This window comes from Penaeus chinensis, chromosome 28 (assembly GCF_019202785.1).
Source record: "Penaeus chinensis breed Huanghai No. 1 chromosome 28, ASM1920278v2, whole genome shotgun sequence".
Classification (NCBI taxonomy): Eukaryota; Metazoa; Arthropoda; class Malacostraca; order Decapoda; family Penaeidae; genus Penaeus; species Penaeus chinensis.
Genome location: NC_061846.1, coordinates 17,352,374 through 17,366,691, shown reverse-complemented (window position 1 = coordinate 17,366,691; position 14,318 = coordinate 17,352,374). Strand labels below are relative to the sequence as shown.

Genomic DNA, 14,318 nt, shown 5'->3' with positions numbered 1-14,318 from the left:
TCTAAGTACGACTGGTCAGAGCTCCCCTGATATCGGCCCCTTTATACGGGTGTTACCGGCGAGAATTTGCAGCCTCGCCAAATGTCAGGGCAGGTAAACATCAACGGCAAATGAATCCTCTTTCCTAATTATAGTATGTTATTTTATCTCCCATTCACTGTAGGGTAAAACCATTTCGCGAGTAATATGGTAGCAGTGAATTCTTCACTGTCGTGTTGGTTTTGTCTTTTATCGCTACGGTGATTGGCAGTTTGATTTAATTATTGCAATCGTTAATCACGATGTTAAGTTGGATTAGGATTCAAAAGATTTAAAAGTAGTGAAATGCATAGCTTAGGTAACTAGAATAGATGTTAATCTGTCCCGATAAGAATGAAACATCCCACTTGTTCAGATGATATATCATTATATCATCATATGTATCATTATTATATAATAATATTTTTTTATCGATATCCTATATTATCATCAATATCATCATCATCACTGTTATCATCACGCCACCATCATCGCGATTATCATCATCATAATGATTATCGTTGCCTTTGCAGAGGTGAACAGATATATAATACTCATATGTTTATATCTACATATGTGAGTATCATATATACAGAATAGACATTTTGCTGTAATAAATATATTTGAATGATGGTAATACAGTCGATTAATATAATAAGCCATATAATAAGTTGTCCTTCGATAGCTCTGAATATTCCAGCCTATGCAGGTGACTATGTTTTGATTTTATCAAATCGACTGAACAGTGCATATAAGATGTGAATGAGAATTAATAATTCAGAATGTAAGATATGGAATCGACATTTTTGTATTAAACATTTACCTAAATTGTTTAATTAATCATTTACATCAATGTAGTCTCCTGTAAGTGAATTTTGGCGGAAATAACGCTTCCTATGGTCGGTCCACATATTTTGCTTTAGTTTTTTGCTGTTGTGTCCACATAGTAACACTAAGCTTACTTTTCACACGTGTTCGTTGGGAGGATTAGTGCAACTGACAGGCATATAAGTGAGATATTTTCCGCATGCCGTCAATAGATATGTAATAGATATGTAATAGTCCGAGACCGAGAAAGTTTAGGTTCGAGCAATTGCCACTGGTATTGCAACAAACAGGCAGGAATGTTTACAGATATGAAGAGAATAACTGCTGATTCTTGCCGCTCTTAAAGTGAAGGGTGGTACTGAAAGGGTTGATCAGATTGGGCCCTTTGCCAGAAGTCCGGAAATACAGAACTAGGGGGGACACGACTGGACAAATTGTTGGGATTAGTTACCGAGTTAGACAGATGGATCTGATTAATTCGTGATGTGCACTCTGGAATTTATTTTTTATTTACATGTACATGCGCACACACAAAAGCACATGCATATACACATAAGCGTACATTTGGAAAGGTGGAAATGCACTTACACACTAAAGATACACAAATGTAAATATACTCGCATAAACAAACACAAACTTACCTGGAATACCGCAAATGCACGCATACATATAAAAACATACAAGAATAAACAAAAGGCAAACACATAGGTATATATGTACAGTATACGTGTGTGTGTGTGTGTGTGTGTATGTGTGTGTGTGTGTGTGTGTAAGAGAGAAAGAAAGTTTGCATGCTGTAGTTTTATACATTTACGTGTGTGTGTGTGTGTGTGTGTTGGACAAGTGTATATGTTGTGTTAAGTGTGTGTACATCAAGCCTGTTTAAATATTATGATTAATGCGTACTTAGTAGGATTCGACATTTTAGCATTATTACAGATTATTACTGTGAAAAAGGATATGGAATAAGCTTGACATTTATATAAGTAGAAGAAAATGAAAATAGTAATTAGCCTTTGTTCGAAGGAAATACCACTTTTGAGGCAGGAGATAAAAGAGCCGCTGTTATGTCTCACATACGTGGTCGAGTAGTTTACTCTAAGGTCCAGATCTTTAGGAAAACCTTCGTTTACATTTCCTTCTCACTCTTTTCGTGGATACAGTTTTTACAGTTAATTGCATAATTCTATATATTAACTTCCTTTGCAGCTGGATATAATCAGTTTTGCTAATATAAAATCTGAGAGACTATAAGCGTTAAAAAACAAATCTAAATTCTTTATATTAGAAATATTAAAATTTTATTAAGTCATTTCCTTCCCGGTCATAAATAGCTGATGGTTATGCAAAAGAAAAGAGCAGCTTCAGTTACAAATTTTATTAAAAATTCATATTCCTTTATGTATCACATAAAGGAGAACTCCATATTTGTACACTGTACATCTATATCATTTTGCATCGCTTAGAAGCACTTGCGATGAACGATGCCGGGGCCAGACTCATCGTATTCCTCCTTGGTGATCCACATGGCCTGGAAGGTGGACAGAGACGCCAGGATGGAGCCGCCGATCCACACGGAGTACTTACGCTCAGGAGGAGCAATGATCTTGATCTTCAGAGTTGAAGGAGCAAGAGCAGTGATTTCCTTCTGCATGCGGTCAGCGATACCAGGGTACATGGTGGTACCTCCAGACATGACAATGTTGGCGAACAAGTCCTTCCTGATATCAATGTCGCATCTCATGATGGAACTGTAAACAGTTTCCTGAACACCAGCAGATTCCATACCAAGGAAAGAAGGCTGGAACAGAGCCTCAGGAGCACGGAAACGCTCGTTGCCAATGGTGATAACCTGACCGTCGGGAAGCTCGTAGGACTTGTCCAGGGAGGAGGAAGCAGCAGCAACATTCATCTCACTCTCGAAATCAAGGGCGATGTAGCAAAGCTTCTCCTTGATGTCACGGACGATTTCACGTTCAGCGGTGGTGGTGAAGGAGTAGCCACGTTCAGTCATGATCTTCATCAGGTAGTTAGTAAGATCACGACCAGCCAAGTCAACACGAAGGATAGCATGAGGAAGAGCGAAACCTTCATAAACGGGGACCATGTGGGTCACGCCATCACCAGAGTCGCAAACCTGACCAGTAGTACGACCAGAGGCGTACAGGGAAAGCACGGCCTGGATGGTCACGTACATGGCAGGAAGGCTGAAGGACTCGAACATGATCTGAGTCATCTTCTCACGGTTGGCCTTGGGGTTGAGGGGAGCCTCAGTGAGAAGTGTGGGGGACTCCTCAGGGGCAACACGGAGCTCATTGTAGAAGGTGTGGTACCAGATCTTCTCCATATCGTCCCAGTTGGTGATGATACCATGCTCGATGGGATACTTGAGAGTGAGGATACCACGCTTGCTCTGGGCTTCATCACCGACGTAGGCGTCCTTCTGACCCATACCGACCATCACACCCTGATGACGGGCACGGCCGACGATGGAGGGGAACACGGCGCGAGGGGCGTCGTCTCCGGCGAAGCCGGCCTTGACCATGCCGGAACCATTGTCGCACACGAGGGCACACGCGTCTTCGTCGTCACACATGGTGTCAGTTTAGGGGCAGACAAACTATAAAAAAAAGAAAATAATTTGTCTTTAGAGGATGTGGGACAGGATACAGAAAACTGACGTTAATTTTAAAAAATGGATGCCGATATTACATTTCCTTTACATTTTGCGCACTACACACAAGAATATGTAAATTATTCTGTCGCAATTTTATTTCGTTTAAAACGTGAACTAATTTTTCCATTTCAATATCCTGAGCAGGCTGAAGAACCTCACGTACAATATCACTTAACAGAACCGATAGCAAAGGAAAGTATTACGCCGTTGCAAACCAAACCCAGGAGCAACCGGAGAGACACTTACCCTTATTGAGTCTCACAATCGACTGCATGAAGCGAGTCAGGCGTCGAACTTATATACAGGTTACCCCGTTTGTTAGCAGCAAGAATGTGCGAACTCGCCAAATATCTATGGGAAGCTTTAAGATAAATGCCTATTGTATCTCCTTACCTGCCTTTCTATTTTTAGGTGCCATCGAATAGCCTATGGTTAACAGGTATACAGGAGTCTACGGTGTCCACTGTCTCGCTCTCTCTCTCTCTCTCTCTCTCTCTCTCTCTCTCTCTCTCTCTCTCTCTCTCTCTCTCTCTCTCTCTCTCTCTCTCTCTCTTTCAGATAAATGAATAAATTATGTTAGTTAATAGAACCAGATAAATTAATACATTATGTTAATTAATAGAACAAGATAAATGAATATATTATGTTAATTAATATAACCAGTTTATAACGTGGATATATACATATGCGTGTATGCATACGCATATATATATTTCCACGTCGTTTATATATATATATATATATATATATATATATATATATATATATATATATATATATATATATATATATATATATATATATATATATATATAAAAGGTATGAATGAGAATGAATATCTTCACAATATAATGTATTTGACCGGTTTCGACTTTGTCTTCGTCAGAAATTTCTCATGCATACCTTTTATACATTTGTCAACATGAACGCGGTTCATATATATATATATATATATATATATATATATATATATTTATATATATATATGTGTGTGTGTGTGTGTGTGTGTACATACATACATGAATACATATTTATTTATTTATATATATATATATATATATATATATATATATGTATACATATATCTATAATGTATACACATATGTGTGTATATATATATGATGTATACACATATGTGTATACATACATATATATATATATATATATATATATATATATATATATGTATTCTTGTATGTATGTACACACACACATACATATATATATATATATATATATATATATATATATATATATTTAGACTTATATATATACATGTGTGTATATATATAAATTTATATTTATCTGTATATATATATGCATATATATACGAATTTATTTGAATATATATATTATATATATATATATATAAATATGTGTGTTTGTGTATGTGTGTGTGTTTATCTATATGTATCCATATATGTGTATATATAGATAGATATATACAGTACATCTACCTATTTATATATGTACAATACACACACAAACACACACACACACACACACACACACACACACACACACACACACACATACACACACACATACACACACATATATATATATATATATATATTACTTTTTTGTAAAATGATTATGCTATTCTTATGAACTGTGATCCCATCCAAACCCAAACGCGTCAGAAAATTCGAATATTGAGCATGATTCCATTTATTTGTCATCGAGTCTGACTAGCAAAGCGGAGGTATAATGCTTCCTCTTTATTGCATTAATATCTGTCATTCTAGAGCTTATCACCTCAGTGTCTTCAAGTGCAGCAGTGGAAAGACAACCTACGACCTAAACGAGGAGGCTTTCCAGATTCTAATAAAGAAAAAAATCTTAAATGCAACAATATTCTGTCAAAAGAAATTCGACAGTGGATTTTTTTATCCATTTTTCCCGTTACTAGTAAAGGATGAAATAACTTTGAGTATCTGTATTATTATTGTAGTAAGATAAATTTTTAATTTGTTGTCTAATTATTTACTTTTGGATAGTGTTGGAAGAATAATGCATTACAATTTAGACTGGCTGCATTGCGCAATGTACGAGCAAAAAAAGAAAGAAAGAGTATTGCTTCATTATGTTTGGAAATTCTGACTGAAACCTCTTATTTCTACAACAGTAAAATATCACTTAAGATAAGGATGCAGATGCTATTATATGATGACAAGAAATAATGTATTCTAGTGCCCCAAAAGTAACTAACTGTAACTCGTTAGTTTTACAAGGTAGTTGCGGCCTGCGTAATGAAGTTACATTTTTATGTGTGTGTGTGTGTGTGTGTGTGTGTGTGTGTGTGTGTGTGTGTGTGTGTGTGTGTGTGTGTGCGCACACACCCACACACACACTGTAAAAAAAAAAAAAAAAAAGTATCGGTGCACGAATCATTATGACATCACGGAACGAAGGACAGTGAAAAGCAGTCATATAGTAACAAAGGCCTGATTTGTAGCATCTCCGAAACCCCTGCCACTTTGATACATTTTCATACATCTTCAAACATACTACCCCTTTACTGAAACCTGTTTGTATGCCTCTACCTTGATACAAAGTGATACAATCCGGCCAGCCTTTCAGAGCGCGATACTTCGCAATACATTTAGTGAACGTCTCACTTATGGATTTATATTTTCACTAATTACGAATCGAATCATATGTCTCTTCATATATAAAGATGCATACAATATTTCTGTATATTAAACATATTCACTCTATATGGGTAAATAGTAATAACAAAGTTGTGTGTCTGCATGTGTTGATATATTATAAGTAAATACATGTGATCACTGGAATTATGAAGTCTACCTTGAGTTCTACATTATGTAGAACTCACTCACGATGGATACGATAATATAAAGCTTGAAGCATTATTTCAATACTTTTTCGCATGAAGAACAGTGGATGTAACAAGAGAAAGACGAAAAAATGTTTGGCTAAATCTGAGCATTTGAAAGCTTCCACAGCTTTGCTAAGTGGTGTGTGTATATGATATGTGATTCGCACAGTAGTCAGGAACTCTTTCCATCTGAGGCTTTCTTAACGTATTGATTCGAATTGCAAGCATATCAAGTACGTTTTTCTGTTGACTCTTTGTGTGAAATAAAGATAAAAAAAGAACTATTTATCAATACTTTGTATATCAGAACAAAAAAAAGGCTTTAAGTGTTATAAGTTCGAATGGACAGTGAATACGAACCTGACGCTGTAACCCTTAGCATGGGGGGGCTATGTTAGCCCCGTGTGTAGCCTGTGACGTTTCCATGATGAGCGGCATGACCATGATATGAAGATAACAATGTAAACTTCTTGCCATTGTATGACATGTTTTAGGATCGGAGTTATGAAACAATCGTTGAGTGGTTTAAATCTTACAAACAAACCACAACCAGGCATGCCAACGCTCCGACATCAGCGGTTCATTAATGTTTACGTAAACACTGGACCCCTGTGTACCTATCATTTTGGCCGTGTATACATTCGTAGTGACATGGGTATATGTCCGTAAACTGACAATATATGGAAAAATAACTAAAACTTGTATGCTGTACAAGGTCAAGAAGTATGATCAAAAAGGATATATTTGTGATGAGGTCATGTTAAAAGTGCATAAACATTATTAGAGAATTGGCACTTACACATCTACAAATACTGATGAAAGTTTAAAAATGGGAAACCCGATTTTTTTTCAGTTTTCTGGTATGTGTGAATATTATTTATGAAACTGAAATGCACTTTTGCTTGTCTTAGTAAATTCTTACACTTTATATTATTGAAATATAGAGACGGTAGTTCTTTTATTTTCTAGTAAACACCACAATGTAATCTTTAATACGATGAGTGTACATGCATATAGTTTTGTAATTGATTTCATCAATTTATGTATGTCTACTAATTTACTGAAGCAAAAAATAAAGTAAATAAAGAAACAACTTTCATCATAACATTGGTTCCTACTCTACCCTACACTGCAGTCTAATTCCATAAAACATAATGCAAATACACACACACAAAGACACACACACACATTATATATAAATATGTACAATATCCTGAAGCAATAACGGAAAAATTAGTACGAGGCATTTTATTCTTCTAAAACGGTAGACAATCTAAAAGTCGATTGCACCAAAAAATAATTAAGAAAAGTTGCAAATGCCAAAGGAGTAGATACAGTGTTAGCAACAATAAGTTGCAACTACAATGAACAAGTGACTATAGTTAATATAATTCCTTTAGATACTTATTTGCTTGACACAAATGTAGATCTTGTTCTCAGTAAACGAAACTCTTTGTGTGACCGCCAGTGGCATTGTTCCAAATTTTATATTCTCTACTGAATATATTGCATTCGAGTATTCACTGTAAGTAATTTGATCAAAGGTGCTTTAGTTCGATTAAAAGTATTGTTTAGAACATAGACATATTTTCAGGATTTATATATATATATATATATGAAAGGAGAAAACACACTACCGTGTTGATACTATGGTATAAAAACCCACACTATAAAACTAGATTTAATTGAAAATGAGACTACAGTTTCGGAATCCACCTGGATTCCATCTTCAGGTCCATCAGACCTGAAGATGGAATCCAGGTGGATTCCGAAACTGTAGTCTCATTTTCAATTAAATCTAGTTTTACAGTGTGGGTTTTATACCATATATATATATACATATATATATATATACATATATACAAATATGTGTGTGTAAGCATTTCAACTATTTGGTTCCTGAATTTTGCATTTCCACCGGTCAGGAACACTGTAGACCATTTTCACAATCACGCTATACATAAGTGATACCATTAACAAAAAATGGTAAAGCCTTATAAAACCGAGTTCAATCACATAGCAATTTTAATTGAATTGGTCCAAGTCATTCTCTGTTACTCTGGTTATAATGAATGATCAGCTCATCCGGAATTTACCCTTTGTAGACTCATCTTGTAGCAAAACATATGAACAGATACATGTAACTCCTTATGCATTTCTGTCAGGTTGAATAAAAGGAGTAGTGTAGATCCATGAGCCGACGTAACATTTCGTTGCATATCTTCGCAAGAAATAACAGCCATCTCTATAGTTTTGATTTAATGATTTAACGTTAATAATACAGCAGTCCTGTTCATATTTATTTGTGTCTATACCTGCACACATACCCAAACACACACACACACATATATATATACATATATATATAACTAATTATATATAAGCACACACATACATACATATATGTGTGTGTATGTATGTATATTATATATTATATACAATATATATATATATCATGTATATAGATAGTATATATAAAAAGAAAATGCATGTACTATTTATCTGCACATTTATTTGTGTGTGTATATATTATATATATGAGCATGTATACATAGATATACATATATATTATTCATCTATTATTTATATATATATATATATATATATATATATAATATGGTGTTACTATCGTCAGCTTAACTGTCAAAATTAATATAGAATCCCTGCGTTGGGATATAGACAATTAACTATGACCGTTTTTGTTGTTTTATTAACAAAGTACAGATTTCGCTGAATAGTCTTTATCATTTCTGATTAATTAAATAATAAGTAAATTGAAAACTCGTATCTTATCAAGTAATCTTTCTATATCTGTTTAACAAAAACAAAGAAAGGGAGTATAACTATGTATATATTCTGTCTTTTTTTACAGAAGAAATTCCAAGTTGGTGGAATTAAATATTATTTATATGTATTCCTAATACTTATTTGAGCAAATTCTAAAAATAGGATTAATATAGTAGTCTTACAATGTTTGCATGCAAAATATTTTAGCCTATTATGTTCCATATGCTTCATTACCCGAATATGGGTCGATTGCTTTATCACTCACCGAGTATGCTTATAACTACTTTTCATCGCCCATTTCTTGACATTCTAATTGGATATTCTTAATAAAAACCACGAACATATTGATTTTATTGATCATATTTTCAGATAACCAGAGATTATATAAACGTGTATTAAAATAAAGACAGCTTTTGATTTAGAAGCATTTGCGGTGAACGATGCCGGGGCCAGACTCATCGTATTCCTCCTTGGTGATCCACATGGCCTGGAAGGTGGACAGAGAGGCCAGGATGGAACCACCAATCCACACGGAGTATTTACGCTCGGGAGGAGCAATAATCTTGATCTTGATGGTGGAAGGAGCAAGAGTTGTGATTTCCTTCTGCATGCGGTCAGCGATACCAGGGTACATGGTGGTACCTCCAGACAACACAATATTGGCGAACAGATCCTTCCTGATATCAATGTCGCACCTCATGATGGAGCTGTGGACGGTTTCTTGGACGCCAGCAGATTCCATACCAAGGAAGGAAGGCTGGAACAGAGCCTCAGGAGCACGGAAACGTTCGTTACCGATGGTGATGACCTGACCGTCAGGAAGCTCGTAGGACTTATCCAGGGATGAGGAAGCAGCTGCGACGTTCATCTCACCTTCGAAATCAAGGGCGATGTAGCAAAGCTTCTCCTTGATGTCACGGACGATTTCACGTTCAGCGGTGGTTGTGAAGGAGTAGCCACGTTCAGTCATGATCTTCATCAGGTAGTTAGTAAGATCACGACCAGCCAAGTCAACACGAAGGATAGCATGAGGAAGAGCGAAACCTTCATAAACGGGGACCATGTGAGTCACACCATCACCAGAGTCGCAAACCTGACCAGTAGTACGACCAGAGGCGTACAGGGAAAGCACAGCCTGGATGGTCACGTACATGGCAGGAAGGGTGAAGGACTCAAACATGATCTGAGTCATCTTCTCGCGGTTGGCCTTGGGGTTGAGGGGAGCCTCAGTGAGAAGTGTGGGTGACTCCTCAGGGGCAACTCGGAGCTCATTGTAGAACGTGTGGTACCAAATCTTCTCCATGTCGTCCCAGTTAGTGATGATACCGTGCTCAATGGGGTATTTGAGGGTGAGGATACCACGCTTGCTCTGAGCCTCATCGCCGACGTAGGCGTCCTTCTGACCCATGCCGACCATCACACCCTGGTGACGAGCACGGCCGACGATGGAGGGGAACACGGCGCGAGGGGCGTCGTCTCCGGCGAAGCCGGCCTTGACCATGCCGGAACCATTGTCACACACGAGGGCACACGCGTCTTCCTCGTCACACATGGTTGTGATATAGGTGAGTTGTCAGAGGACGACCTGGTGAGAGAAATGAAATTGAGTTTAATGTTCATAGATATTTTTGTACTAATGAGATGATTGCCCCAACATTATCATACTTTATTAGAGTACATTTGCAGTATGTATGTAAAATTACATACTTTGTGCACGCAAGCGTTTAGAAGTGTTTATGCATGCCTGCGCCAATGTACAGACATTCTACAAACATAGGTGTTATTATATATCTATACATACATCTCTATGTGTATGGGTCTACTATGTGTATATATATATCTATCATGTATATGTATGTATATCCATTTATATATGTATATAAATACATAAATGTATACGTATACATGTGCACACACACATGTAAATAGTACAACGAAGGGAAGGAAATGAGAACAAGTGTGCTTGTTTTCCTTTACACATATATGTATATATATATATATATGCATATACTATATGCACGCTTATATATATGTATATAGATGTGAGTGTAGAAAGAGATGTACACACAGACATATATGTGAGTATACATATATAAACTATATACATATTCATATGTATATGCATATGTATATGTTTGTATATATGTATGTGTGAATATATATATATATGTGTGTGTGTGTCTATGTGTGTGTACATATGCAAACATATTTATACTGTGTATATATATATATATATATATATATATATATATATATACGCACACACACATGCACACACACATTTATATATGGATATATCAATATAGATACACCCATCCATATATGTATGTATGTATATTTGTATATATGAATACATACATAGTAATATAATATATGCATACATATATATTTCCGTATATATACATATATGTGGTATATATACATATATATACATATATATGTATGTGTCTATATACATACATGTGTATGTTTGTATTTATACTTACGTTTATATATGTATATGTATATATATATTCATATATATATAAAGTATACATATATATGATACATATGATGCATAGATATATGTGTGTATGTATCTATATATATATATATATATATATATATATTTGTGTGTGTGTTGTATGTAGGGTAGTATGTATGCAATATGTGCTTTTGTATCCATGTACATTTGAGCTGTGTGTGTGCTTATTCGAACTTGTATTAATAGTTCAAGATTCAATACATTGCATTTTCAGATTGATTCTTGCTGTGTGAATTCTTCAAATAGGCAGTATAAGTATGCTCAGCCTAAGTTCTTTTAGCATCTCCTATTGGTTTTCAGCAGTCTAACTGCCTCTCTGTAAAAAATGTTTTTAACAAATGCTTTTATCTATTATTATTATAATTTAAGCTACATCACGTATGCTAGTTATTATACAATGTATAAAGATATTCTCATGCACAGTTAACCATAAGCACTATTCATTACCTCAGAGTCATCACATCTCCATTACGTTTTGTTTCTTTTAAACCCTTTTCACACTGACATAAACCTCACGTACTTCTAGAGCCATATATGAAAGCGAGTGATTTACAATCTATACTCAAATTCCGCGCTATAGTAATCGAGGCTCAGCAACCTTCTTAATCCTACACACGGATTTTACTTTTCACCTTAGCACACACTTGCACCTTTTCGCCGCACCTGAACCACGCTTTGTGTCACGTTGCACTTACCCGGGTTTGAGCCTTGACACGACTACCTGGTTGGAGGCAGGTGCACCCTTTTATACAGACTTACCGCGAACTAGCCCTACGCTAGAAACCAGGAATGCGACGTCGAGCCAAGAGGGATGGCCATTATCCTTCGCAACGTCAGGGGAAAATGCGTAGTATTATGGAGGTTTGATGATCAATGCATAGGAGTTGAATGGTAATCATAGTAATCATTCATATACAGAGGGAGTAAGTTCACATATTCGCAAATTAATCATGGAGCGTGACAGGAGCTATATTAGGACGAGGTTAGAGACGAAGGCCGCGCCTACTAGCCGTTGGTGCAGTAATGCTCTTTATGAGACTTCCGGTCAGCGTTTTCTTAATTATGACCTAAGATTGATGCGATTGTGAGATGGAGATTCAGCAGAAAAGGAGCCATCTGAATTATATCATCATTTTTATCACTATTCAGATTATCATATATACATACTTACATATATATATGTGTGTGTGTGTGTGTGTGTGTGTGTGTGTGTGCGTGTATGAATGTGTCTGTGGGTTGTGCAATAGAAATGTTATTCTAGCTTTATAATCTTTCGCATATATGACTTTTGAGCCCGTGGTTGGATCACTCTGCATTATGGATAGATAGACCGATTCACTGATATTCATTCACATTCTTGGTTATATCCAAGTGCATGCATACACACGCACACACGCACCTACACATGCGCGCACACACATATATGCACACGCATATATACATACATATATATATATATATATATATATATATATATATGTATATGTATATGTGTGTGTGTGTGTGTCTGTGTGTATGTGTGTGTATATATGTATGTGTATATAAGTATATATGTATATATATGTATGTATTATGTATATGAATATATGTACATATGCTGTTATATATATATATATATATATATATATATATATATATATATATGATATTCCTTTCTTTATACGCATACAGACATATAAACAGACCCTTACATACGAGCACCCACATTTACACAAAAAAACATTAATCCCCTTATTAACAAATATCCGCATCCGTGAATCCCCTAAAAAACAAACCCGAAACCCATTAATCCCTTTTAAAAAATAAATGGCTGCACATTCGTTTCTCTCCAGCGCAACTCTAACCGGCGAACGAGACAAGAGGCCACGACTTGCCTCTAATTACGCGTTTCTGCCACATTCTCCTTCTTAAACCATTTCCCAAGACAAGATACAAGGCGCTCCTGGGGGAAAAAAGTTTGTTTAACAGTCTTCTTGTTTATTGCGGGTACGAATTCAACGCGTCCAATGTGCGTGTTTGAGTAGGACAGGGTATTTGTGTGTGTTTCTGTTTTATTTGTGTGTGTTATTATTTATTCTATATGGGTAAGTATGAGTGTATTGATGTTTGTGAGTGGGCTCATTTGTATGTCTGTCCATGTATATATGAAACATATATAAACATGTATGTTCTTTTATATCATGTACATGTATTTTTTTTTTTTTTTTTTTTCAGAAACGGACATGTAGTGCTAGTATATTGTCAGACTATTTTTGAATTCCTGAAGTATGATGATCCTTGATTCTGCAAGTAATATTTAGATATTGAATCTTTGCTCGACCTATACAAGTGCACTTATATATATATATATATATATATATATATATATATATATATATCCATGTGTATGTATATATATGTGTATGTATGAGTGCATACATGAGAACGTGTACAAATAGATAAGTATAGTTAAAGAGATATGTGTGCAAGCAACTAGATAAATAGATAACGCTAGTTCAATTGATAACTAGTTCTACTATAAGTATACTTGTGTGTTTCATGGAACATATAGTTTTTATTCTTGCGATATATAGGGCTAATGATATATGAAAAAAATGTATGTCTCACTTGGTTTAATATCAAAATTTATACAAAGAACGACT

The 14,318-nt window shown here is 35.5% G+C and overlaps 3 protein-coding genes across 3 annotated transcripts in view; all 3 read right to left on the bottom strand.

Moving 5' to 3' along the window:
- Nucleotides 1–2,209: 2,209 nt before the first annotated feature.
- Nucleotides 2,210–3,461, bottom strand: LOC125040178 (actin-like). Its single transcript, XM_047634716.1, has one exon. The coding sequence runs from the start codon at nucleotides 3,440–3,442 to the stop codon at nucleotides 2,309–2,311; it is 1,134 nt and encodes a 377-aa protein (XP_047490672.1). The 5' UTR covers nucleotides 3,443–3,461; the 3' UTR covers nucleotides 2,210–2,308.
- A 6,029-nt stretch (nucleotides 3,462–9,490) lies between these two features.
- On the bottom strand, nucleotides 9,491–10,737 carry LOC125040175 (actin-like). Its single transcript, XM_047634713.1, has one exon. The coding sequence runs from the start codon at nucleotides 10,702–10,704 to the stop codon at nucleotides 9,571–9,573; it is 1,134 nt and encodes a 377-aa protein (XP_047490669.1). The 5' UTR covers nucleotides 10,705–10,737; the 3' UTR covers nucleotides 9,491–9,570.
- A 3,534-nt stretch (nucleotides 10,738–14,271) lies between these two features.
- Nucleotides 14,272–14,318, bottom strand: part of LOC125040177 (actin-like) — a 1,205-nt gene continuing 1,158 nt past the window's right edge. The window contains exon 1 of the mRNA XM_047634715.1: nucleotides 14,272–14,318. This exon is cut by the window's right edge and continues 1,158 nt beyond it. Within this exon, the coding sequence (XP_047490671.1) occupies nucleotides 14,317–14,318 (2 nt within the window). The 3' untranslated portion in view covers nucleotides 14,272–14,316.

Bases quoted from the DNA above. Each gene is read 5' to 3' on its own strand.
- LOC125040178 (XM_047634716.1), bottom strand. From the start codon at position 3,442: ATGTGTGACGACGAAGACGCGTGTGCCCTCGTGTGCGACAATGGTTCC.
- LOC125040175 (XM_047634713.1), bottom strand. From the start codon at position 10,704: ATGTGTGACGAGGAAGACGCGTGTGCCCTCGTGTGTGACAATGGTTCC.